Source organism: Apteryx rowi, unplaced genomic scaffold (genome assembly GCF_003343035.1).
Source record: "Apteryx rowi isolate R43461 unplaced genomic scaffold, aptRow1 scaffold_317, whole genome shotgun sequence".
Lineage (NCBI taxonomy): Eukaryota > Metazoa > Chordata > Aves > Apterygiformes > Apterygidae > Apteryx > Apteryx rowi.
Window position 1 is genome coordinate 127,819 of NW_020449608.1, and position 25,606 is coordinate 153,424.

Below are 25,606 nucleotides of genomic sequence, written 5' to 3' on the forward strand. Positions count from 1 at the left end.
CTTTGAAACAAAAGTTTGCCCTTCAGCTTTAATCATGACCATGCAGCAGAATGATTTCTGGTAAGATCTTATTCATGTAGGAACAACAACAGTTATCGTCCCCATTTTATCCAGCACATGATTCTTGGGTGTTGTAATACTGAGCCCAACAGTGCAGGACCTGTTCATTAATCCCTTCAAGAGCACAGACTGCACATTTTTAGAGCCATTTTTATGATTTTTGGAATGTCCATTTAGGCCACCTTAGGAAGAAGAAAAATCACCAAGTTACTGTTTCTTCTAGTATCTTCACTGTTTGCCAAACCTTGCACAGAGCTATGGTAACCTTTCTCCAGATGTGATACTACTAAAAAAATCCCTGTTTTCTGTTTCAAGTATCTGGTCGTTCTATTGATAATGTAATTTGTATGCCTTCAGACTCATTCAGTTTATGGTCCGATAAAAACTCTGTTTAGCTCTAACGCCCTGTAAATTTGATTTATTCTTGAAACCAAAGACCAACAAAAGAAAAATCCCTTATCATTTTGATCACTTAGTTAATTATTTCAGGTGAGCACATTGCTTCATTTCTGGATATTACAACTGTTTTACTCAGTTTTCAAAAGCTAAACAAAAAAATATCCTCAACTCCAAAGCTAAATGCATTAAAGAAATGTAAATCAGGTTTAAACATCTCTTAAAAACATGAAAACACCTTTGTACTGTGCCAAAAGGTTACAAGCGGAATAAGCAGCTTCTTTGTCTGATCCAGGCAACACCCGAACACTTTGTTTAATTATTACTTCTGTGCTTTCAACAAGCAGACTTTATTGGCTTTCTAGCTGCCCTTGAACCATTTATTTCTTCTTTTCAGGATGAAACCCTGCTGACACTGAACCACCCTCCATGCTAGGAACATGCTTTAACCTTTAGAAAGAGGTTTCCTGGTCTGCTCTTGGTTCCAAAAAAATTAGCAGTTGATTAACAAGACTATACTTGTGACTTCAGGAAAATATCTCAATTTTTTGGCTTTTTTTTTGGTCAGAAACTATTTTTGCTCTTTTCCAAGATGTTAAAGTTGGGATTTGTTCCTGGATTTTCTTTTTTAAAGATCCCTTTAGAATTTATCTGGAGTACATCTCTCCTCAAACAACCCGCCACCAGCCTGGCAGGGTAGATGTGTCTCTACTGATTCAAGAACAGCAAGTCACTTGGAGCTCTTTTATGGGTGAAAGGCATTATTAAAATAAATATAAATTTCAAAAACTTTCATTTGAAAAAGAAAGTTCTCTAGCACCGTGAATGTTAGGAAGTCTGAAAGTGTATTGCGAGAACATCATGCTCAGGCTCAGAATCCAAGTAAAAAGGATCCCAGATGTTTAAACCACACCTCCCTCACCCAATGTAGTTTTAAGACAACTGCTAGCCTTCTGGGTGGGCACATAAAGAGAGGAGAGGTTGCATCTATTTCAGTATTCCTCTGATGTTTGGGGTTGGTGGTGTGATTATGAGCTTCACAGGGCCATACTGCACAGAAAACACTGAAGACTCCCCTGCTCACAGGGCTGTCTGTGTAGCTGGCCAGATTTGTGTTAATTCACTGCCCGAGACACTTAGATTACCATCTAACAAAACAAACTCATGTCCTGAAGTAGCAGAATAGGACATTACCATGTCATACCACATCTTCATCCAAATCCACTGACTTCAGTGAGACTTGGATCAATACACGAAAATTACACTTCTGTCCTATATCCTGAAAATGGGAGTGAAAACTGGAAGACAGAGTTCCTTTCCTCTGTCATGGGATAAGGTTAGCCACCTGTTGAGAAGAGCTGAATAAGCATGAAATGGTGTCTTAAGATATATGTAAATGTTTTACCTGTGTGGTTTGAAAACTGGACAGAGTTCACAGTATCAACTTCAAATCCCAAAACCTGGAACAAAACACAGGAATTATTATCAGTATCACAAAACAATGAGAAAGCTCCCATTGCATATTTAGAAGCTTTCAGTGCAGTTTTACAGTAAAAGCTGAGTCAACATAGATGCAACATAAACAATGTGGTACATTACTGCAGAAAGGGATAGGGAACAAGAGTGACATTGGCTTAAAAAGCACCAGAAAAACAGTGCTCTGAATTCTCAGGCAAGAGTTCATCCGGGGATAAGGAAGCAGACACTGGCCCAGCAGCAGTTACTGAAGTCCTGAAGAAAGCCTTGGCTAGACTTTCTTGGCAAGAAAAGCAGAGTCTAAATCTCAAGGCACTGAATGAATGCAAAATATGGAGAGAGCATAATGTTAGTATTACAGAAAGCCAATCGTTCTAAAAAGGAGGACAGAAGAATCTTAGCAGGTCTCAACTTTATGAGCCACATTTGGATTTCACAAGCAGTTTCTTTACAACTCAACAGTAAGAATAAAAAGAAGTCACAGAGAATTAATTTGGGGAATAACCAGGCAATTCAAGGAAGAGAGCTTTTAAAAAGACTGAAACCCCCAAAGTCAAGACCATGCTCCAAAAGCCACCTTCTACCTTACATTGCCAGCAACCAAAATAGTAAAATATCCAAGAATTTGCTAGTGCAATCAACAAACATATTCTCATTGCCCAGAGATAAATATGAAAATAAGAGCACAAAATCGGGAGAAAACTAATGAGGATTTTTAACCTGACAGTACCTGCTTAATATGAATAGGCATTACTGTTCAAGCCATGCTACATTTTTATCTGCCACTAAAGGAATTCTAATACAATAATGAGATAACAGTCTGACATTTAATATTTGCTTTCACATCCTACTTGCTCTGAATAAGAATTCTCCTCAAAAGAAGAGCTGCTATATATGGCTCAGTGAGTCATACAGGCAGGTAATAGTAATGATGCATCATTGTGTATGATCCATTTTCAGGCAATTAGCTGGGATGGAGGAGAGAGAATAAATGAAGTTTTTGCCAGTCATGTTCTTCACTGAGATGCACATCTCTCCCTTTTCATCACGAAGGCAACCCCCTCACATATATTAAAATATATGAGTAAAATGTACCATCCAATAGATTTTCTCTATGCATGTACTTTTACCTCACACATAAAAGCTGGTAAGTGATAATCTCATTTCAAAACCTGAGCCATTAGAAGATGGAGATACGTGTTGCAATGGATGTTTCCTTCTGCCTGCAGGCAATGAGTAACTATCATTTTACAGATTAGAGTCTTACAGAGGTCTCTGCAGAATCAGTCTCTTATTTAAATAAATAAATAAAATAATGGTTTCTTCCCTGCTAGAGAGCAAAGCAATCTTATGCTAATGCTAGACAGAATGGTGGGCTGCCTCAGTCTGATCATGTGAAAATTAACCTCTGCTTCCACACTTAAGCCAGTTGCTTATTTCACCTTGGTAGATTTTATTTTAAAGGCCCAGGAAAGAAGGGGATGGGAACAGGGCAGTAACTGTTTTGTCTTCAACCTTCATGTTTGTATATGCCCTTCAAGGAAGTACATGAGAATACTGCCTCCACAAAGATTGCTGTCCCCTATTCAATTCCCCTCTCTGTAAGTAACAGACCTARGAAGTTCTAACTACCCCCAAATCTCTTGGCAACAACTGTGAATTAACCCATTTCTGTGCAAGTTTACATTGTGTCTCTCCAACTCTTCACCACCTGACATTTCCGAACTTATTTATTATGATTTACTGACTAATCAGTGAGGTTTACACTTAGGCAGGACTGGGTTTTCTGACACAGATAAGCACTGTAACAGCTGATCACCATGAGAACAGGCAGTCCTTCACTGTTTCCACCAGCATTAGCTATCATTTGATTTCACAGCAAACTTTTTCCATAGGATTATTGTTTTTTGATTTGTTTGGGCAACTTCATCTCCTTCAACCAAAAGGAGGAAAACACAGGAGAGGCCACCTCCTGGAGACAGCTAGATGTCAAGTTAGCTTAGCTATATGCTTGGTAAAACAGAGTTAAAGAAAATGCTTTTGAATAGTTGGGAAAAACATCACAGAAAGACCAAATTCAGCAAAGGAGCTTGATACTCTGTTTTCTCATCAGCACAAAACAGGATAAAATAAAACTTTAGAAATCTCCTTAACAATCACATAATAATGGTCAGTCTACTTTCTCACAGTTTCTAATCTGTCTCAAAGTTTTGTTTTGAATAAATGCCTGTTACTTTAATCTAACACACCCATTTGTACAATTCTGTAGTTCAAATTCAACTCTCAAAGTAACACATGGTTACTCTATTTTAAGGAATTTCCTTTTATGAAGATTCTTATCAAAACAGAGAGAGTAGTTAAAAGATATTTAAAATGTCATTTTAAAAAATAGCCAAAGTACAGTTACCAAAAATATTCAATATTACATTTTAAATGACAGCAGCCAGTGTTAAGGTCTAGGCTTAGTACAAAGTATTAGGGTAATTGAAATTAATTTTAAAAACATGTTAAACTAGTATATATTTGCTATTAACGCAAACTGAATTGAGAAGTTTTATGGAACAGTCACCAGAAGAAGACCTGAAAACAGAATATGATGAAGTGTTAAAATCAGCTTTTGATAGTAATTTTCTCTTCTATAGCTACAGAGAGAACAATATCTCAATTTTGGTTTGTGCAGTTCATTTTAACAAAGTCATCATTTAAAGTGGATAAGGAAATAGCATCTTCTTCCTTCAACCAATGATTAAAAAACAGAATGACTAGCTATCATCTTCTCACACCTAAAAGACCATGCTTACAGAAACAGTTATTTTCTGATTCACTGAATGATAGATAGTACTTCCTCTACTTATTAAGGCAGCTTGCTTCAAAATGTCTTGTTAAATTTTTTTCTTATATAGCCCATACCTTTAATTTCCCAAGCAAAGCTAACTTAAAATATTGATTTTGCATTTTTTATTTAATTTTAAATTTCTACCCAAAACAGAGGTTGAATAAATCTTAAGTTAATAATTGACTAAGAAGAAAAATAAATACATTACATTTATCATGTGTACAGACCTAGAAAGTTCAGATCATAGCAAACATATTAAATCAGAAACTCACAAAAAATAAAGCATATCTCCCAGATTTGCACATAGAAGTACCAAAATATCACCTGATTATCATATTTAATTGGAAATCAACAAATTTTCCAATGTTATAAAACAGCAAAAATCAACTTTTCTTTAAGAAAACTACTAACAAGTACTAATTCAAAACAAGGTTAAAATCCATTATTTACATTGCTACTTGCTTGTTAATATAAAATACACTTAAATTTCTCCTTTCAATTCACTTCATTAATTTAATTAATTTTAATTAATTTAATTAAAATCAATCTAACCTAATTATTGATGTTATTTCTACAATCAATCTACTCTAATTATTGTTGTTATTTCTACATAAAGAAGAAAGAAAAGGCTGAAACATAGCTCAAACCTATCTTCACATTTCTGAAGTGTGTATGTATGTGTATACACACACACATATACAGGCTAAAATATCATCTCAACACTTTTCGTTATTTTCTGAACAATCAAAATGCTATAATTCAGCAAAGACTGCAAGTGAAATGGTAAATAAATATGAAGTTAGATCCATATAGTAGTTTTGTGGAGTTCAGTCAGAGAACAAGCAATGGTTTATCACGGTTCACTGGTGTGCACAGTTGTCTCTAGGCTTTTTGCTTGACAAATATAGCAGAGGCCACGAGTACCGCTTTGCCGTTCTACCAATGTGACAAACGCCTGTATTCAGACACTGAAAGTTTCACTTTACACCCACTGCTCCCACCCTTTCCCATTGTTTCATGATTTTTTTTGCATGCTAGTTTGCTACAACCACCCTCCCCAACACACACAGGAAGGCAGATATTTTATCAATAACCCTACAGAGCAAATCCCACATGCTGCCCACCAGTCCACCAAGCCACAAAATGCAACTAGGGATCAGTACAGTGCAAACGTTTGCAAAATGACCTGACTCTGGATCTCAGAACTGCCGCGTGTGTGGGTGCGCGTGGGTGCGCGTGGGTGCGCGTGGGTGCGCACTCTACTGTGAATCCTTTTGCTGCTGTGTAAACAATGAGAAGGAAATCACTGCTTGATTAGTGCTAGGAGTGAACTTTACTACAAAATTTACAGTAATGGTTAATACATTGCTTTCCTACACCTGCTTGTAAATAGCCTACACATCGTGTTACTTCCACTGCCCCCCCCCCCCATAAAAAGAGGCCTATGATGATACTCCTGTCCCTGGTTTCGGGAAGGTAAATTACAGTGGATACTCTCAAGTGTCCAGAGCTCCAGCTGCCAGGGACACAGATCTACGTTCTCATTATCCCTTTTCTTGGATGAACTGGTCTCCGGCAAGTCCTCCAAGTTTGGAGTATTCCCAGTTTCCACTCCCTCGCTCAGCTATCGTTCTGTAAGAATATCATCTGCCCACAGAACTGCAAATCCTGGGCAACTCTAAATCCACAGTCAGTTCGGGAGTTCGGGTAAGGATAATAAGCAGTCCTTAAAGGAAAAAAGATAACTCAGTACATCCTAAATCCCCCTGCTTCCAGTCTAAGCACATGTCAAACGTGTCCTTAAGATATGTCTCATACCAAGTCATCCAGCATCATTTATTTTGACAGAAATCTGAGAATGAATGGGTGATTCCACCTTTTTTTTTTTTTTTTAARTATCTTCACCAAAGGAGGAAGAACTGTTACATTTCTAAAAACATATCGCAAAACATCAAAAACAGGGGAGTTCACTATTTGGAAGGCGTGCCTGGCAGATCTGAATTACACATTTCAGGAAAATATTTGGAAGATTAAATCAAAATACTCACACATACTGGGACAGAATGCATTTCAAGAAACAGCTGTCATGAAAGATATAATCCAACATTACGCATGAGGCTCAGTTCGTCCTCACAAATAACTGAAAGAAGGGGACAAACGTCATGCAGTTCTGCCCACAACACAGAGGGTGCTATCCCAGCCTTGAAAATACAAGTGCATCACCCATGCAGGCACCTAGTCCTCAGAAGAATCAGAATGCACATCTTTGAACTAACAAGGGTTCAAGGGAAAAATCAGCACAAAAGAAAGGAAGATACTTTAAAATACACAAATAACCTCTAAAGATGTTGACTCTTTGGAAAACAGAAGCAACAACCTTTTTTGTCTAAAAACACCAAAGTAATTTAAGTTTGCATCCAGCTATCAAGCCATAAAATAGCAAGCCAAAAAATGGATCTCCTTCAAGATTCAAATTTTACCAATGATACCAACTGCTTTACAGTGGAACAACCTAAAATCCTAGATACACAAAAAACATCTTGGGTTATATAGCCAGATCCCCATTTTGTAGTTCTGGTTCACCTCTAAAAATGCACCTCTTGGACTTTGCCACTGTGCTAATGCATTTCTTGGAGAATTACAGTTTTGTTTTGTTTTTTTTTTTTAATTTACAGTTTCTCCCTCTTCCCTCCAGAAAACTGCAAAGAACTAGTGCCTAAGACTCTTAGAAATGAAAGATTAGCAACATACAATCCTTAGAGAGGTCAGTCTAATTTGTGCCTGTTATGTAAGGGGGAAGGGAGTTGTCAAAGTAATGAGAGAATGAAAACTATTCTACAGTACAGAAAATTTTGACTAGCAACAGAGAAATTAACAGAAGGTTTTTGAGGCAAATGCAACATCTCAAATTCAATTTTTAATGATTGCTAGGCTTCACATTTATATTTGTATAATCTACTTTATGTACCAATGGTCATGAGACAATAAAAGGTAACCATTTTTCAAATTCTAATTTTACTTGCTATTTGATTCTTAATACCACTTGAGACAGCAAACTCCTAACTTCAAAGATTAGCTCTGCCTCAGAGTAAATGCTAATATAAATTCCCACTTAATTTTATTTACTCTGAGAAATGCTAGAAGCTGGTAACTGCTTCTGTTTAAAATTTATGATGCAGTTTTACTATCCTTCTGTAGGGAAAGAATTTTTAGAAGTACCACTCACTTTATAATATTCAAGTTTTTAAACTTTTTCATTTCTTGCTCTGTATTTAGTTTGCAAAAAAAGAAATCTGTTAAATCTCCACATTATATGAAGAAAACTGTCATCTGAATTGCATAAACTTCTCAAATGAACTGAACAAAGTTTGCTTGCTTTCCTGGGTGCTAAATATTAGAAACAAGTAAAGCAAACTACTTCCAATGCATTATATGTACATACTGAGAGAGAAGCTTACAGGAGGTGGACAAAGATGCTGTGGAACTGCTGTCCTTGGAGTTTCTCAAGACCCAACAGGACAAAGGCCTGAGCAACCTGGTCTGAACTCAGTGTTGACCCTGCTTGGAGCAGGAGCCTGGACTGTAGACCTCCTGCAGTCCCTTCTAACCTGGGTGATCCTGTGGTTCTATGATACTGCTACATATGAAAAGCTCAGCTTCACCTGTTGTAAAACCCCATGTATAAAAGTACCAGAATATCATTATCTGCTTTCCATCCTAAAGTTTCTGGTTATAAAGATAAAAAACTGTAGCATGGTCTGTTTACACTATTAACTACATTAGCTTTGTCAGTAAAGACAATATGTCCTTTGCTATTAAATAATCAATAGACCAATTTAACTAGAACATTTAAGTTCATATTTAATTTAGACAATCTTTGAGAACAATGACCTAGTTCTGCTAGAATGAAATTCCACTAATAATATTTTCTGTTCTGCAACATGATCTGGACATATTACCCTCTCTGGGCACTGAGTTCCTCCGCCAAGCCATTTCATTTTAAGGTTTGAAACTAAAAACATGATGCAGTACCGTGGCCCAAGTTAGATGGGGCAAAGAATCCAGAACAAGTGAAAGGGAGAATAAGAAAGAAGAAAAAGCAATGCTAAGGAAGAAAAGAAAAAAATGATTGTGTAAAAACAGGTTAAGTAAACTGCATACATGTTTCTTCCATCGTATTCATGCCCTCTGCTATATGTTCATAGGTGGCTATCTATATTTCATGAAACAAAACAGAGACCTCCTTTCGGTTCCTTCAAAGTTCTTAATTTTGGAAGACATTAACGTTACCAGATCAGCACAGAACATAACCAACTTTTCCAAGTAAGCCCACAAGCAAAAAAGGTTGGAAACCACAAATCCAGGCAGAACAAGTAAAAGCTCAGGAAATGGTTTATGCAAATCTTTTTAATGTGAACACAAAAGTTCCTCATTTCTTTTATGCACTATTAGAACTTCACACCCTGATCTGAGTTACAGATGTGTCACAGGTGACAATCTTGCTTTATAAATTGTTTGTTCACATCTCTAAAAGAAGAGTTTATTCCCAAGGCAAACACAGTGTGACAGAAAATGGCATTGGCTAAGGCAAAAAAAAAAAAAAAGAACACCATGATACTGCTAACTAGAAGAGAACCTTTCAGATTCCAGCTTTGAAAGGAGGATTTAAGACTTTTCTTACTTGCATGCAACTATTTCTTCCCAAAATAAATGCAGCATTGTGTTTTAATACTTAACTTCCTTGCACTTCAACTCTTCTGCTTTATAAGAAGATATTCATTTTATAAGAAAAGCATAAAGAAAAATGATGACATTGTTTTATTTAGTATTTAAATGATGAATCATCCAAACCAGCTGTGCCAATGGATGGTAACAGACTGATGACTTAGAGCAAAATAGCAGTAAATGCTAAGAATAATGAGAAGAAGGTTAGCATGGACCAGGCAGGTGAATGAAAAACATCCAGATACTGCCCAAAAAGGCAGCAAAGGTCTGGTGAATTATGTGCAAAATTCCAAATCAAGGATTTAGATATGTAAATTCAACTGTACTCCTGATTTGTTTTCTAGTATTGGGCAAGTTCTACATGTAAGCATATTTTCAAAAACAAACACTAATTTTAGCTGCTTTACTATTTGATGACTAAATTGGGATGCCTAGGAAAGACTAATAAAGTCACCAAAGCCAGGCAGATCTCACTGTTTTCACTTAGAAGTGATAGTCAGCCTTCCCTTTATTGCAGTTTAGCTCAGACTCTCACCTATGCTGCACAAAAATTGGATTCCTGTTCAAATGCACAAACATCTCTTGCTTGAGTTTAGAGTAATTGGTTCTGCAGAGAAGACTTAACTTTGCAGAGAGGTGAGAAGCAAGGAAGCATGACTATGCTGAAGAAAGAGCATGTTGTTAAACCCATTCTAAACAAATAGATTGTGCTCAAATTTCTTACTTAGCTGGACTCTTGATGAAGATATGTAAGCTGTAAAACGCAATGAGACCATCACAATCTAACCTCCAGATCATTTTATATTTCCAAACCCTTTCTAACAATTGTGCTGTCATTTGTAGAGGAAGGAAGACATCTGGAGGACATGGTCTATCATCATGCCGTCTTAAACACAGCACTACTATAGATTTCAGTGATAGAAGTTGTAAAAAATAAATGCTGCTTTGAATACTGAGTGTTTGCCTCCTTAAAGCATTAAAAACATAAGTCTTAATAAAGCCCTGTGGACAGGCGGTATGCTCAGGTGAAACAATTTTATCAGTAAACAGTGACACAGAAATGACAGGATCGCTCTGCAAAGCACTGTGCTTAAACCAGTACCACTTGATCTCAGATGTAATAAACAAAAGTCCTGTTCCTCACACACACAGTAAGAATATTGCTTGAAGAAAGATGCTGGTCCCTTCCACCCTGCTAAGGAACAGCTTATGGAATTTCTGTTGCATGGAATCAATTATATGGCACTACAGGTAGTTTATCTGTGTACTGTAATGGACTGTACAATACTGTATAGTACATATCATATTATACTTCACTTTTCAGAACACAGACCATGCCACCTGCTATTGCAACAACCACAACAGACTCAAAAAACTCTTATTTTTTCCCACAAGTTAAGCCTTCCCACAAGGCCTTCTATGGAAGCCTTCCATGATACTCAAAACCAAAAGTAGTATTTAATTTTTAAACTTGATGGAAGCACATGACAAGCCTAGGGGCTATATACAAAGGAAAAAAGTCCTCAGTTTTGAGAATGAGTTAAGGTTTTTACATAATGGGAAAATACTTTGTAGTTATATCATTTAAAGCACACAGCAGCATTTAAAAAAATGGAAATGAATATTTAAGATCAAATCCTACAGCTCAATATATACATATATATATGTACATACATATATACAAACATAATTTTTATGAAGCATGAAAATACGTATATTTTATCCCAACACAAATACCTTAACTATGACTATGAATTTTAATTAACAAATTCACAAAAAACTTAATAATTGTCTAATCACATTCTTATTTCTCTGACTCCACAAATATAGTTAACATAAGGAAATTCAACAATAAGATGGAGTTTGCAGTCAGACTCTTATTTATGGATCTGGGCCAAAAAAAGAAGAAAAAGTAGACAGGTGTATTAACAGAACACGTCTGGCACCCCATGTGAGGGGAAAGAATCTCAAAAATATTAACCATAAGTCTATAAGAGCCAAGATGCATGTACTGAAAGCACAACAGTTGCTATGTTCAGGATTGCACAAGGCATATCTGATTAACTCCAGAGAGACTTTATTTGAGAGTACGTGACAGCAACACAAAACCGAAGGCTTACAGTGTCCCACTATATGATCATATCATATTTCCTTCCAGAGGACCTCGTCAACCACATTTGGAACACAGTTGGCTTTATGGCTGTTAACAGGATGCACATATGGTAGGCCCTACATCTACAGGAAAATTACTTTTTTAGCAATGTTAACACTGACAGATGGAACACTTAAAGGACAAACTTTCATAGCATAAAGACACACATAAACAAATGGGGTTACACGGACTTAAACAGACTGAATTTATGAGGTATTTTCAAGAAATCTTGTGTTAAGTCTCCAAATTGCTGACTTTTAGCAGAGCACATCTATAACCTGCAAAATGGATTCGCCAGTAGGACCTGTATTTGTCTACAAAAGCACTATAAAGACAAGCACTAAATCATATAAACCAAAACCATTCCATTCCTTCCAGTTTTTTTAGACATACTGAAACTGAGCTTAAATAAAAGTCATTAAAAGTGTTAAAGTTAATGCCACAGTGTTAATTAGCTGTGAAATACGTTACACCAGATGTTCATACACACACACACGCACACACATTTTGCTAAACAATGGCAGCAATACTTTCCAGTAAGAAAGTCTTCATACCAGGCCATGAAACACTCTGAGTATCTATTGTATTACAAGTGGTTTACACACACGCGCTGATGCTTATGTACCACAGTTTGGACTTCATCTCATACAGCCATCACCATAGTTCCAGCGACAGCCACCACTGTTGTTTCAGTGAACATCATTTCTCCATTATAATCTTTTGGACTCAGAACAGAAACATATTTAAAAAAACTAATTTTCTATAATCAAATGAATTTGGAGGGAGAGAAAGGAAAAGGATTTTTCCTGTTGCTGTTTGCACCTCTCACCGTGTGCCAGCTCCTTCACTTAACTGCACCTCCTTCCACCTAATACTGAATCAAAAAATCATACATTATACTGGATGTAGAAAATTAGAACACACATTCAGTTTGGGAAAAGGAACTTGGTGAAAAGAAAAGGCATGTCCTGGCAACTAGTGAAGCAGGCATAATGCCTGGCATGGGCTGACGGAGTGAACTGAAACTGCTATTGACCATCCCTATCCCTTTTTCTCTTCCTGCGCTTTTAATAAACCACACCAAGTAGATAATGACAGCTTTGTAGGTAATAATATAGATGCATTTTAGTATGGTGTTTGACAAGGTGCTGCACAGAAAACTCATTAAGACTGTGCCAGGAAAAAAAGTCAAAGAACACATAAACTAGCTTAGAAATAGGGATGCATGAGGTATTGTTGGCAATTCATCAGTGTGGAGTCAGGCACCAAATAGGCCACTTCCAGCTTTGGGGTTAGAAACAGACAATTACAAAACAGACAATAACAAAATGTACACATGACCTTGAGGAAAAAAAATAAAAAAGTTATTTCACCAGTTATTTCACCATCCTGTTCTGACAAAGAAGAGAGATCAAAAGCACGGATAGTCATTAATGGTAACCCTGGATCTTCCAGTTCCATAAGAAACACCGTGCCTTCCCTAACCTCTGTTTTCGTGGTGTTACTGTTAAACTCAGCCTAGGAAGCTAGAACTGTGCTTAGCTGCTTTGGGATATCCTCAAAAGATAGGATATACAGGTAGATGGATTCTCTTTCTTACTGTGGAGATTCTGTACAAGACATTTTACTGTTTCAGTATATATCTGATGGAAGGGAGTAAAGAAAATGGAGCCAGACTCTTCTCAGTGGTGCCCAATGAAAGGACAAAAGGCAACTGGCACAGATTGAATTACAGTAAATTCCATTTAAACATAAGAAAAAACTTTTATACTGTAAGGGTGATAAAACACTGGAGAGGTTCTGGATTCCCCATCATTGGGGATACTCAAAAGCCAACTAGATGTGGTCCTGAGCAACCTGCTCTAGGTGACCCTGCTTTGAGCAGTGGGGCTGGACCAGACAATCTCCAGAGGTCCCTTCCTACCTCAATTATTCTGTGATTCTGTGATGGCAAGATAAAACCTATCAAAGATGATTTTTCATATAAAAATCAATCTCAAGGCAGCACAACCAATTGGGTTGGTTCATACTGGGTCATGTTCATACTGCGTTTTAATCAAAAAAATAAATTTTTCTTTCTTCCTCTCAGTGCAATTAAAGTCTGCTCCTATCAACTTTCTAAAAAGAAAGCAAGCAAAAAAACAATACTCACCCACAATGTTTTCTTTAACTCTCAGACATGTTCAAGTACAGAAAGCATAGCTCATCTATAAATACTGCCACATCAGGAAAAGCTTAACAGGTTGTACTGTTAATATCAACAAGACACGCAGTCAACTTGGTCCCATGATGTTGTTTAGGGCTTCTCTGTTAAGGCTTGTGAACTCTAGGTAGCTGAATAAACAGAAATAATCCATGTAACATAAGCTTAACACAATACTGTGGAAAACTAGTTGGTAATTAATCCTTAGCCAAAGACATTTTACCCTGTAACAAACAGCTTGTATACTTGCCAGCAACTACAACTGAAGTGTGTACCCAAATATCTTAAAGAACAGTAAGTATTTTGAAGGAAAAAAAAAAGGGAGGGTGGATGAATGTAAGGTGGAGCTAATGAGCACAATTCTACCAAATATAATCAAATATAGTCAAAATATAAATGTGTAGCAGAATATGCAGAAACAAATTTAGGTGAATAACTTCAGTCCTCCTAGAAAGTTAACTCCTTGATATGGCCATAGCTGTGAAACCAAATGTTCCTCTATCTATCAAAGGCATATGAACGTTCAGGATTTACAAAGTGACTTCAGCTTTGGACACCATAGAGGACATACTAGAGACCGGAGCAGAAAACAAATGCTGCTATCCTCTGCCAGAGCAGACTGCGATTTTTATCAAAGTGCTCTGGCAAAACAGGTACATACGGAGAATTCGCAGATGGGCAGATCTGGCTGTAACATAATGGCTGTCTGAAGAGAAAAGACTGGAACAGCCTGAGACTGCTGTGAATTTGGTCTCAAATAGTTTATTCCTGGCTTTCTTCTGAAAACACTCACAACGTAAGTGCACATCTGAAACATAAACAGGCCAAATTCAAAAGAAGGATAATACTGTTTCAAAGATGCTCCTTCAAATGAACCTCAGAGACACAGTAATGCTTCAGAATAAATACCACCAGACAACTCAGTTTTACCTTACACCCTGACACTAAGATGGGAGTGCATTCAATGCAAGATACTAAGCAGACATAAAATACATGCCTCTATCAACCTCCCTTCTAAGCCACTTTGCTCAGCACTAACAAAGTCCCTGTTGCACGTCATCAACATTTTTTCATAGATTATTTAAACAAATAAACTTCCTGTGCCTGGAAGATGCACACAGCCATCAGTTTCCCACAATGCATTACACCAGTTCAGTTCAGGATCAACCTGACTACAGAGTTGGGAGATTTGTAGTGTAGCTGTTCTATTAATCCTCCTCTGGGCAGGAGGTTATATTATTCATCTGGGGTGGAATCAAGTGGTAAATCTGCAAGACATTGATTTATAAGGGTTAAGGTAAAGAAAGACAAGGAAATATCAGCCCGTTTCCCCTTTCATTCTTTCCACTAAAGGACAAACATAAAAAAGGAGAATAAGGTGGTGCTTTGGGTATCTGACTGCCTTCTGCCCACAAAATACATTTTTCCCCCATTCTGAGACTCTGTTCCCTATCAAGTAACTGTGACTTCTGATACTGATTTCAGATGAAGAAGGGGCAGTTTGCATATCCTTTTGAAGAAGCACTGAAAATTTGCAGGTTCACTTCAAATTTTCAGATTCATCATCTTTATGTTGCTTCCTTCTACACTTCAATGTAATTTCACAAATACATAGTATCTGTCACTACAAACTCTTGTAAACTGGAATCACGCACAATGATGCACAAGTAAGTTTAGAAACACAGACTAGGAGAGGCAGGCATACATAAAAGCAGTATGTCCAAGTGCTGGACAAGGCCTGGATTTAATCTCCAGCCTATTATAGTGTATCAGACTGTACAGGAGGGAAAAAAACCCATCCTCAAAACAGATGACAGAAATTCATTTTTTGAGAGCGAGAACAAAAGGGTGTAATCACATTATCTTCCTCTGTTTTCTATTTTTTTAAATCCTGTTGCTCAGATTTTGCACAGCTAGCTCTATACCTGTCCATCTATTAGGAAGGCCTGGTAAGTGTGTTATGCACATCCAAGGTGGAGTAAACCTAGAGGAGATTTGTTTTATCTATTTAGCCCTCTTAGGTAAAGACTATGAATGGATCCCACTCTCCTACCATAGCTTTACATGTTAAGCTGCAAGATAACACACACTCATAAAAAAGTAACAGAAAAAAACTTCCTGAAAGAGCCACCATGTTATGTAAATATCCCACAAGGCCACTGAGGGGAAAATGGGAAACATCTGGGGAACAGTTAAATGCTGCACCAATTCCTTCACAGAAAGCAGATGTCTWAGGTACATGTGTACTTTGAAGAATGTTTCATTCAGAGTCAGTGCAAGGTATAGGAGCTTGGGCCTTGTTCCTTCTCCAGTGCTTCAGTTCTGCCAAAAGAAATGTATGTGGGGCTGTGCAGTGAGCCTGATCAGAAAACTGACTCATAGCATTTTTTTCTTCTTTGTCAAGTTATTTATAACCTGAACAGCTTCTCAGAGCCTCACAAAATGATTCTCCTTGAACAACTGAAGTGGACAGCAAAATAGTGCAGGTGGAAGAAGCAGCTGGCATTGGGAAGGCAAGAGTTTCTCAAGCTGGCTTCACTATTGAAGCCAGCAAATCGTAAAACTCTACCCTAGAAGATAGGTGACAATAAAAAAACCTCTCAATTATAAATACTGCTAAGCTGCCGTACATTTATTCGGTTATTGGATCAATGAGCAGAGGCCCAATGTCACTTCTACTAACTACAATGAGAACAGGAACAACCATCCCTATGCACTGGTCATTCAAACTTAAAGCTACTGTCAGTACTGGACTACAAAGGGAATGAGCCATGACACAGGTCATAGCTTGTGCTGGTCCATAAACAGCAATACTGAGGAATTAATACAGTGCAGGAAATACATCCCTGCTAGCCTCACTTCTGAGGTTTTAACTATATTTTTTTACTTCTGTTAGCTGCTGACAATGCCTGATGTTTTCCACAGGCAACATGGTGCCTATCACCTATGCGACAGAGGCTGTATTCTGCCAGAAAAGTGAGAGTAGCCACAGTAAAGAACTGGATGGACTGAAGAAACCTTTTGCTTCAACCTAAGCTTGTCTGGTAGTATTCATCAACAAATGCTGTAAAGTATACAAAGATAACAGAATTAGAAAATTGGTATTTTAATTTTTTTTTAATTGACTAGGTTTAGGCCTAACTTTACTAAATATATCACCATAAACTGACATATCATTTTGCAAAAATGGCAAATTTTGAGAATTTAGACAACATTTGTCTCTGTTACAGCTTATTCTCTTTTTCTTCCCTCCTTCCAAAAGATGGGGAACAGAATTACTGTGCATAGGAACTACGAACACACACAGGATTTAGGAAGAAAACTAATGAGTCAGTGTTCAGAAACTGGCAGATCAAGTAGAAAACCTTTAAGGGCAATATCAAAGCACAATACCTGGCTTTACTGGCAAACAATCTGACAAGGTAAGGAGCAGAAAAAATGCTGCATTGCTTTGATATTGTTATTATGTAACTGAACAACACTTAATTTCTTTGGCAATTTCAAGTACGATGACCTATGAACTGCAGAATGCTATTCTTCAAGACAGCCATGACAACCCCTTCAACTTATTAATAGCATAAATAACTGTGTCATCCTTGCTAGAGATGTCTGTATAGTTCCCACATCCTCTTCTGAAAAGTAAAATATTACTGGACCCCATAATTGAGAAAATGGGAACAACTGTGATCAGACTGGAAAAGTTCCACTGTTCAGAAAAATCATTTACTTCTGCTTTTGGAACAGCTGCCTCTACAGATCAGGAAGTGGCCTGATGGCTTTTGCTTTGCAACAGAGGAAACCCTACCATTTTTCAGCATGCACTCTAACCCCAATTCTCTCCAGTGCATTCCTCTGGCAAGAAGTGCTTTGCATTCCCAAGACAGCAAAGTCAAATCACCATGGATGGATTTCTACTGTTAGTAAGGACAGCCCAAACTTGTTGATATGCTTAAAATTTACAAAGGATGACAGAAGGGGAGGTGAGGGGTTTTTTTTTGTTGTTGTTGTTGTTGTCTTTTTGTTTATGAAGTATATAATAGGTTTTGGTATCACAGTTCTCTCTCCTGCTCTATTCATAATTGTTTCAGATGTTAAGGGAACTGAAGCTTGGAGGAGTCACAGATGAATTAGCATCAACAAATACATGTCTTGAATGAAGTCCAGTTCAGCCAAATTTCAGTTCAGTAACGCTTTATTGCTATGACAAGTTAGCCGTTGTTGCCAAGCCGCAAGATGATGAACCAGCCGGATTTCTGTTGGGGCATGTATTATCGGTCAACACGGAACTTCTTGGCATGTTTCAACTTTAATACGCATCAATCGTTTTCTTTTTTTCTTTGTAGATTACTGTACAGCCACACACTCTCTCTCACACAGAGGTATTTCAGAAGAATGGACGTTTTATGTACTAGCGTGAATGCCAGGCTCCTTACATTAACCTTGCTTCACCCACTCAAGCCTGTTGTTCATATAACACAAGAAACTGAAATGTAATTTGCACTTGCATCTTTTCAGCTAAGGAAGTCTAAGATACCCACGTGGCATGTGTTTAGTCAGCCATGGATACTGCTATATTCCTTATCCAAAATGACTAAATAAGCTCTTCAAGAAAAGTTGACCATCATTTTTGGATGAAAATAGGACAAATGAGAAAACACTTCATTTAAAGAGATATTTAGAGAAGCATCAGTAGCTTTGTATATCATCTGTTTTTCTCAAGTGTACATTTTTATCATCTTCATACAATTCTAGATTCATTTATTATTTAAAATTACTGTATTTCTAATTTTAATACATTCCAGTACATTTTAATTATTCTACAAATGAAATGAACTTTAACTTCAAGGTCAGCCTTTGCAGAAATCTTATAAATATTGACTGTTTTCTGTCCTTGCCTATTTACAGGGAAAATACTCTCTCAAATGTTTCATTTGGAGTAGAAATAGACATCATAACTGCAACAAATGAAACAATCAAAAAAACAAGATTTAAAGAGAGATAGAATATAAGGCCATTTCCTAATTAAAAAAATAATAATAATGCTTTAAGTAAGCAGACACCTTCTACTGAGTCTCTGAGCACATGATAGTCTCCATACAAACAATGCTGGTCCACCTTTATGCAATCCTTTAGTAAGACTTGCAACTTCTTGAAAACTCAATTTTTTTCCCCAAAGAAAGTGGGTGAATCAGGGTAAGGCAGTGCTCTTTGCCAAAATCAAATTGTGGAGCCAAATACTTGCATGTTCTGTACAAATCAAATGAGATCCTCTTTCATCTTTCTGCTTTGCTATGTTCTTAGATTAACAGGTTATGTCCAAAAAGAAGCTACCAGTTCTTCATTGCAGCGCAGACTGCAGTCTAAATATTATGTCAAATATCAGCAAATGCAACGGGATAGTTCCAATTTTCACAATGTAGCACGAAAAAGTTAGTAATTCTAACAAATGAATAATCAATCACTGGAAGCATTTATCATCTCCTTTTTCAAAAGTTTAAAATGACAACAGGTCAACTGGCCCCATACACACACTGCAAAATAACTTTTAAATGCAATATATAATCAACCTGTGGAAACATGCCTCAGCAGTTCTGTATTTTCATGACTGACATGTTCTGTGCTTAATCTCTTTGGTCAAACAAATGGGAAGTGATTAATGACTTATATTATGCTGACAACATAAAAAGGTTTTGTCCTTTCAAAGTATGTCATTTTAGTTTTTAGAGAATCTTGGGGAAAAAAAATCTTAATTAATAAGTTATCACAATTAAATTATTTGTATGAGCAATCATGAATACTACTACCGAACACTTAGATTCGACCTCAGACGATGATCACTCAGTCTGCCCTGCTCTCTGTTTAATAGCCAACAGGTATTAGATACTCCACTCAATACTATCATTTAGATTCCATAGTACTTCAGTAACTCCAGTTGCAATTCTTTTAGGCAGGTTAGAATATCTCTAATTTTTCAAATTTATCATTTTGCATTAGTAGTGGAAATGATTTCTGTATGAAGTTTGCAAAGAAATTTAGACTCTCTTAGTTTACAGTGTTACAAAATGTAAACTATTTCCGTTAAGTAAACTGAGAACACATTACTTTTCCCAGTACTTTGCTTCAGTCATCTGAGCTGTCTTCTGGCAATGCAGGATCTGAAAGAGTCTTTTTTTCCTTTTTTTTTCCCCCTCCTTCCCACCCCACCCCATCCCATCCCCTCTTTTTTCAAGATTTCCACTGCAGTTCTTGTCCTCTTGCCCTCTCTCAGTCTTGTCCTTCCCTATTTTCCATCCAGGTTAACATACTGGTCAAATGCCCATCTCCTACAATCTCCTCAGAAGTTCTTCAAAATTTGCACAGTACATAAAGGCTTCCAGAGGGCCAAAGTCATCCTCTGTTTGTAAGTGAGTTGATCTGGACAAGAACTTTTGGAAAGATCAGTCAAAGCCTTTTCACAGAAATCAAGACTGCTTGATGGAACAACCTTGTTAGGACCTTCCGGGTTACAAGTTTCTTTCAGGGCCTCACCTGCATATGGCATTCACTAGACTTTCACAACTAAATATACCGTCATTGACATTACAAGAAATTGCTGTTTACATAATCACAAATGAACCTTCCCAGAAGGCTGTTTTTTGTTTTTTGTTTTTTTTTTAACTCATCTGTCACTTCTTCACCTTGCATACAAGAACAAAAACAGAGGCAAGGAGTAATGTTTCTGCAAGCTTCATTTGAAGCATGAATCTACACAATTCCTGTTTTAGATGTGTAATTTAGGACAATCTTTGGATACTAAAAACAGAAAATGCATTCTTTTAACTTTGCATTTATTTTTTGTTTAAAGGCTAGTTTTTTTTCCAGCCTTTCATCTACAATGAAACTAAGGGTGAGCAACAGGTACATTTCTTAGTGTTATTCTATAAAGACTTTTGATTGATTCTTCCTTTCTCTGACTCATATAATCAACGCAACAGAGGTAGTCTTTTGAAAGACAGAACAGACTGTCACCTTGAAAGACTGCCGTTCTCTGTGTCTGTAGAGTACTTAATACATTTAACTACACTGTTTGAAAAAGGAAAAAAAAAAACCAGCCTGAAACTATTTTGCTAAGGGCAACAGATAATCATTAGAAATAGGTTTATGATGGTTTTGGTCTCAACATACGAAAGAAATTTATACCTGTGACTGAACAATGTAGTTTAAGGCTATCCTTAAACACCACAGAAATTCCCACCTGTGCTGGTCAGAAGTTGCTTTCACATCTCTTTTACAATTAAGAAAGAACTAAAAATGCAGACCCACTGCTTTTTTCTGTGAAAGATAATCACTGAAGACAACTAGTCCAAGAAGAATGAGAATCACTTGTCTTTACTAATGTCTGAGCAGATAGCTCTTTCCAGTCAGCAGGAAAAAAAAAAATCACTGAAGAGATTTCAAAATTGCTGTATTATAGAAGCTTTTATAGTAGTGTCCCACAATTCAGAACAGACAATTTCATTATACAGATACAAATAATAAATGGTGTTTGTCCATGGTTTTAGCTCCATTCTTAATATAAGCAGATGTAAAAAGGAACTTCACAACCAAATATTTGAAATAGAAACAAAATTTTCTCAAATTCTGTGAATGTGAGGGCAGAAGTAACCATATTCCATCAGCATTATCAAACACAAGGTAAGAAAGTGAAGCATAAAACTCTTTGGCCCTCATTTTTACTTACACATAAACAAAAATCAATAGTCTAGCTTGCAGACAGGAGTATAACCTAGTCCGATGGCAACCAAATGTTAATGCCCAATGCCACAGTGAAATTGGCTGGGACTTTCTCCTGTCCCCTCCCTGCATTTCCAAAAACTCTTTTTTTGAAAAGTCATTGAGACCAAAAAGATTGAACATACAGACAGACTGAAATATGCTTTCAGAATAGTTGGTATTATGATGGGCAGAGTATATGAATCTTAAATACAACTATCTACTGAAATTTTCCTGATAGTCAGGATTAAGTATCTCAGAAGATGGGAAATGAGAAAACTCACCCTTGTGTATTCACGCTGTGGTTTGAGGAGGACTATAGCCCTCTATTTGCCAGTACCACACCCTTTGCTTTATTGCCACATTCTGCCTCACCTACCTATCATTCAGCAGAAGATCAGGTAAGCAAGCTAGGTAAAAATGATACTGAAAATTAATGATAAGAGATCCCTCAAGGGAAGAGAACGCATGATAAAAGAAATGGTGAATGGCATGGTAAAAACATGCATTTTTATTTTATATCATGAAAACTACGGCAACTCTTAGTCAAGTAGGGCAAACATCCTTTGGCCCTTTAAAGCCATTTCTGTGACAGACAGTAGCAATTCCCTAAGTTAATGTACATCCAGTCACTCTTCCCCACTTAAATGCTGGGCAATCCTAAACCATTTCCTGATACCAGGAGTTGCTCAAGTGGCATGATTATGAAATTACTTATGACCATTTTAGAAACCATTCAGAAAAACCTTGAGAACAACATTTAAAGAGGCAGTAACACTGTGAAGCAAAAAAATATTTAAATTTGTGACAAAAAGAATTCAAAGCACAGTTGAGGACAGGTGATTTTCCAGGTAGAAAAATGTCAGGAAGACTTCTTCTAAGGCCCATTAGTTAATTTAGAATCTCAAAGTACATAAACAAATGTATTTTAGCCCTGAAATGGTGAAAAGAGTTCTAGCATTCCTCATCCAGCGATATTACTTCCATTATCATAAGGTCTAGAGATACAATTGYCATAATATATGCTCTATATACTAGTATGTTTGCTATATCAAAATGCATACTGCATACTTCACAGAAAAAGTCTTTCAACAAACCTTCTTAAATAGTTTAATTTTAGTGTAATGGAAGTGTAATGGAAGTCTGACAAGGCAAAAACAACTGGTTAAGAAAAGACACTAAAGAATTCTTCTCTGTTGTGTACATTCCTAAAATGGCTATTTTTAATAGATAATAATTTCATAGACTTCCATCAAAGATCAAACCATTCAAACACAACTGCCCTTTTCACAGAAGTCTGTAAAATCCAGGTGAAACTAAGTCTGTTTTTCATTTGAATATTGCTGCCCAAACTTAGACTTCTGAATTGTTCTGTCATGATTTCAGCCCATCAGACAACACCTCCCCCCTCACACACATCCCCGTATCTACAGATATCTTGCCTGGCAAATTTAGGACTGATGAGCTGAGAAGGAAGCCTCATTTCACTGTCTTTGGCTTAGAAGACCAAAGTACAAAAGAGAGTGAGAAATGACATAAACAGAGGATTTGCACCCATCCTCTAGACTGGCACCAGGTTTCCTTGTTATACAAAAAATTAAATTAAGAGACTTAGGTTTATAATTCCTTTCCTTAGTGATGAGCGAGTGAAGAGTTAACAGGACTGAAGAAGTTTGCTAACCGATACATGCAAGGCCGTGGGATAGAAACTGTATGGACTTCAGGGAGGGAGGAAGCAATACAGAAGTATTGCGGTCTTCCCTCGCTAGCACAGACTTTCCAAGCAGAAAAAGAAGAAACAGTCCTGTGACTGCGCGACTCACAGAGGTCAGCAAAAGCAGTTTATGCCCAGAGCCCCAACCGTATAAAAAGAAACTTGGAAGCTAAGAGAGTTTGAGCAGGGATGGGAACGTGACCTGACCATCCTCTCCGGCTGGACCGTGAGTATTCCCCCCCTCCCCTTTTCCTGGGATGCTGGGTTAAGGTAACTGCTCGAGGTTGAGAGTCCTCTCACTAAGAGAGTGAACAAGAAAGCTTTCAAGTAGGGGTAAGCAGTGCTTCCAATTAATAGCGCAGTTTTGGATTATCCTTTCTAAATTAGTAATCACATTATTTTAATGAATGTTACTAATCCGAGAGCTTGTGTGAGGAAAGAAGCATACTTTTTTATTACATTACTGTCTCAGTTGTTACTATCGAACCTTCATAGCGTGACACTTAGTTAAAAAAAATAAAAAATAAAAAGGGGGAAAACTTCACTTGATAGCAGCTTGTTACTTTTGATGTTCCACCAGAATCAGTTTAAATAACTTTCCAACCAGCACAATTTCATTAAGAGTTGTCTATATAAAAATCACCTGTAGTGATAGTAGTTCAGTTCTTCCCCATGCCAGAGACTTATTGTTATACTGTTCACTGAGTAATCTTACACAGTGTAAGTTTTACAGCTTCCAAAACAGAACACAGCCACTACACCAATAGGCACTTCTTCAGAATAGTAGCATTTTATAATGTCATAGTCAAGGAACTAAAAACACTTTATAGGATTAATTCACCAAGTCCTATACAGCATCATATGCCACAGGAGGATTGAGTTTCAAAACAGTAAAGAGAACCTTTAACCCAGAATTAAGACAAAGACATCAGTTTAAGAGACTGGAGATTTCTGGAATAAGGGCTACTGTGTGCCTTTCTGCTATCACAAAAATAGCTTGAAGGGGGAGAAGCACATATTTAGATATCATTCCATTAGGGTAGCATAAGTATGAAAGGCTGAAAGGCAAGCTTATATCACCTGGAAAGGAAGAACAGTTGGTGTATAGATCATGACAGTCTTTCATACATGCATTTCTACATTCATAGATTTTTTTACAATACATAATTTCATATGTACATCACCCTTGACTGTATACTAATTTTGAAGAGACCTGGTTACGTCATAATTGGATGATGACGATAATGGGTTGTGCTTTGTAGCTTGTTGCAGGTCTGTTCTCAAATATACCATTTATCAGACTATACCATCTCTGGTGTCTAGTCAAGTGATATTACACCATTGTTAAACACGTACCAAGAAAACAAATATGACAACACACTGTTCTGGCAATGAAATTCTTAGATGGCAAAGCTAGTACAGCCACACTTGTGTCAAGAAGCAAAGACCTCTTTATGGTTAGGCCCCAAATTAACCCCTTTATCATAAAGGCATTTCACAAGAGACAAAAACGAGACATACAAAAGCTTGTCCCAAAGCACACCGGAGTTTTCCCACAGTCAGCTAGACCTCAGCAAGCAACTCTCAAGTCAGCACATGACAGCCATAAAGGCCAAGATCCAATGATATCCCCAAGCCCCAGGACATGCAAGCCAGTTTCTGTGGCTCAACTTTTTGCAGTCACCCTGTGGCTCTTCTGCTCTGCAGTTTCCCTAAACCCAGGGAGGGGTTACTGAGCTCCACCACACACGAGGACCAGAGAGGCTTTGCATCCTACTAGGTCAGGTCACAGGTCCATCAAATTCAGTTCCCAGTCCTGCTGAGGGACACCAGGAACCAAGCTGTGGAAGCCGAGAGCCCATGAAAAGCAGTGGCCTCAAAAGGTGCCGTCCTCAGCTAGGAGCGCTCGGGCGATGCTGAAACACATCCCTTAAGGCACGTTCGATGTAGTGACAGCCACAAGTGCCCCCGAGGCGTAAAACGCCGCAYTACGAAGCCAAGCAAACCGGCAATGCGAACCGGCCTTTTTTTTTTTTTTAAATCTACCCGCTGCACCAAAGCCTCAAGCGCCTGTACGGCAGAAATCGCGCTTTCAGCACCGGGGCGCTGCCGCCGCTCCGGCCGCAGCGGGAGCCGCGGGCCGGGCCGGGCCGGGGCGGACGGCGGGGAGCCGACGGGAGGCGCAGCGGCGGGCTCGGCCCGGCTCCCGCCGCCCCGGGGGGCCCACGGCTCGCCGGGGGCGCGCGGAGACCCGCAACAGTCACTGCCGCCCCACCCCCCCGGCTCTCGGGC

At 37.8% G+C, this 25,606-nt stretch overlaps 1 protein-coding gene across 2 annotated transcripts in view; it reads right to left on the bottom strand.

The window, feature by feature from the left end:
• Positions 1-25,606, bottom strand: part of PDXK (pyridoxal kinase) — a 47,428-nt gene that overhangs the window by 21,413 nt on the left and 409 nt on the right. For both annotated transcript variants that reach the window (XM_026070716.1, XM_026070717.1), the window contains exon 2: positions 1,862-1,916. In XM_026070716.1, coding sequence (XP_025926501.1) covers positions 1,862-1,916 — 55 coding nt within the window. The remainder of the gene's footprint in view (positions 1-1,861; positions 1,917-25,606) is intronic.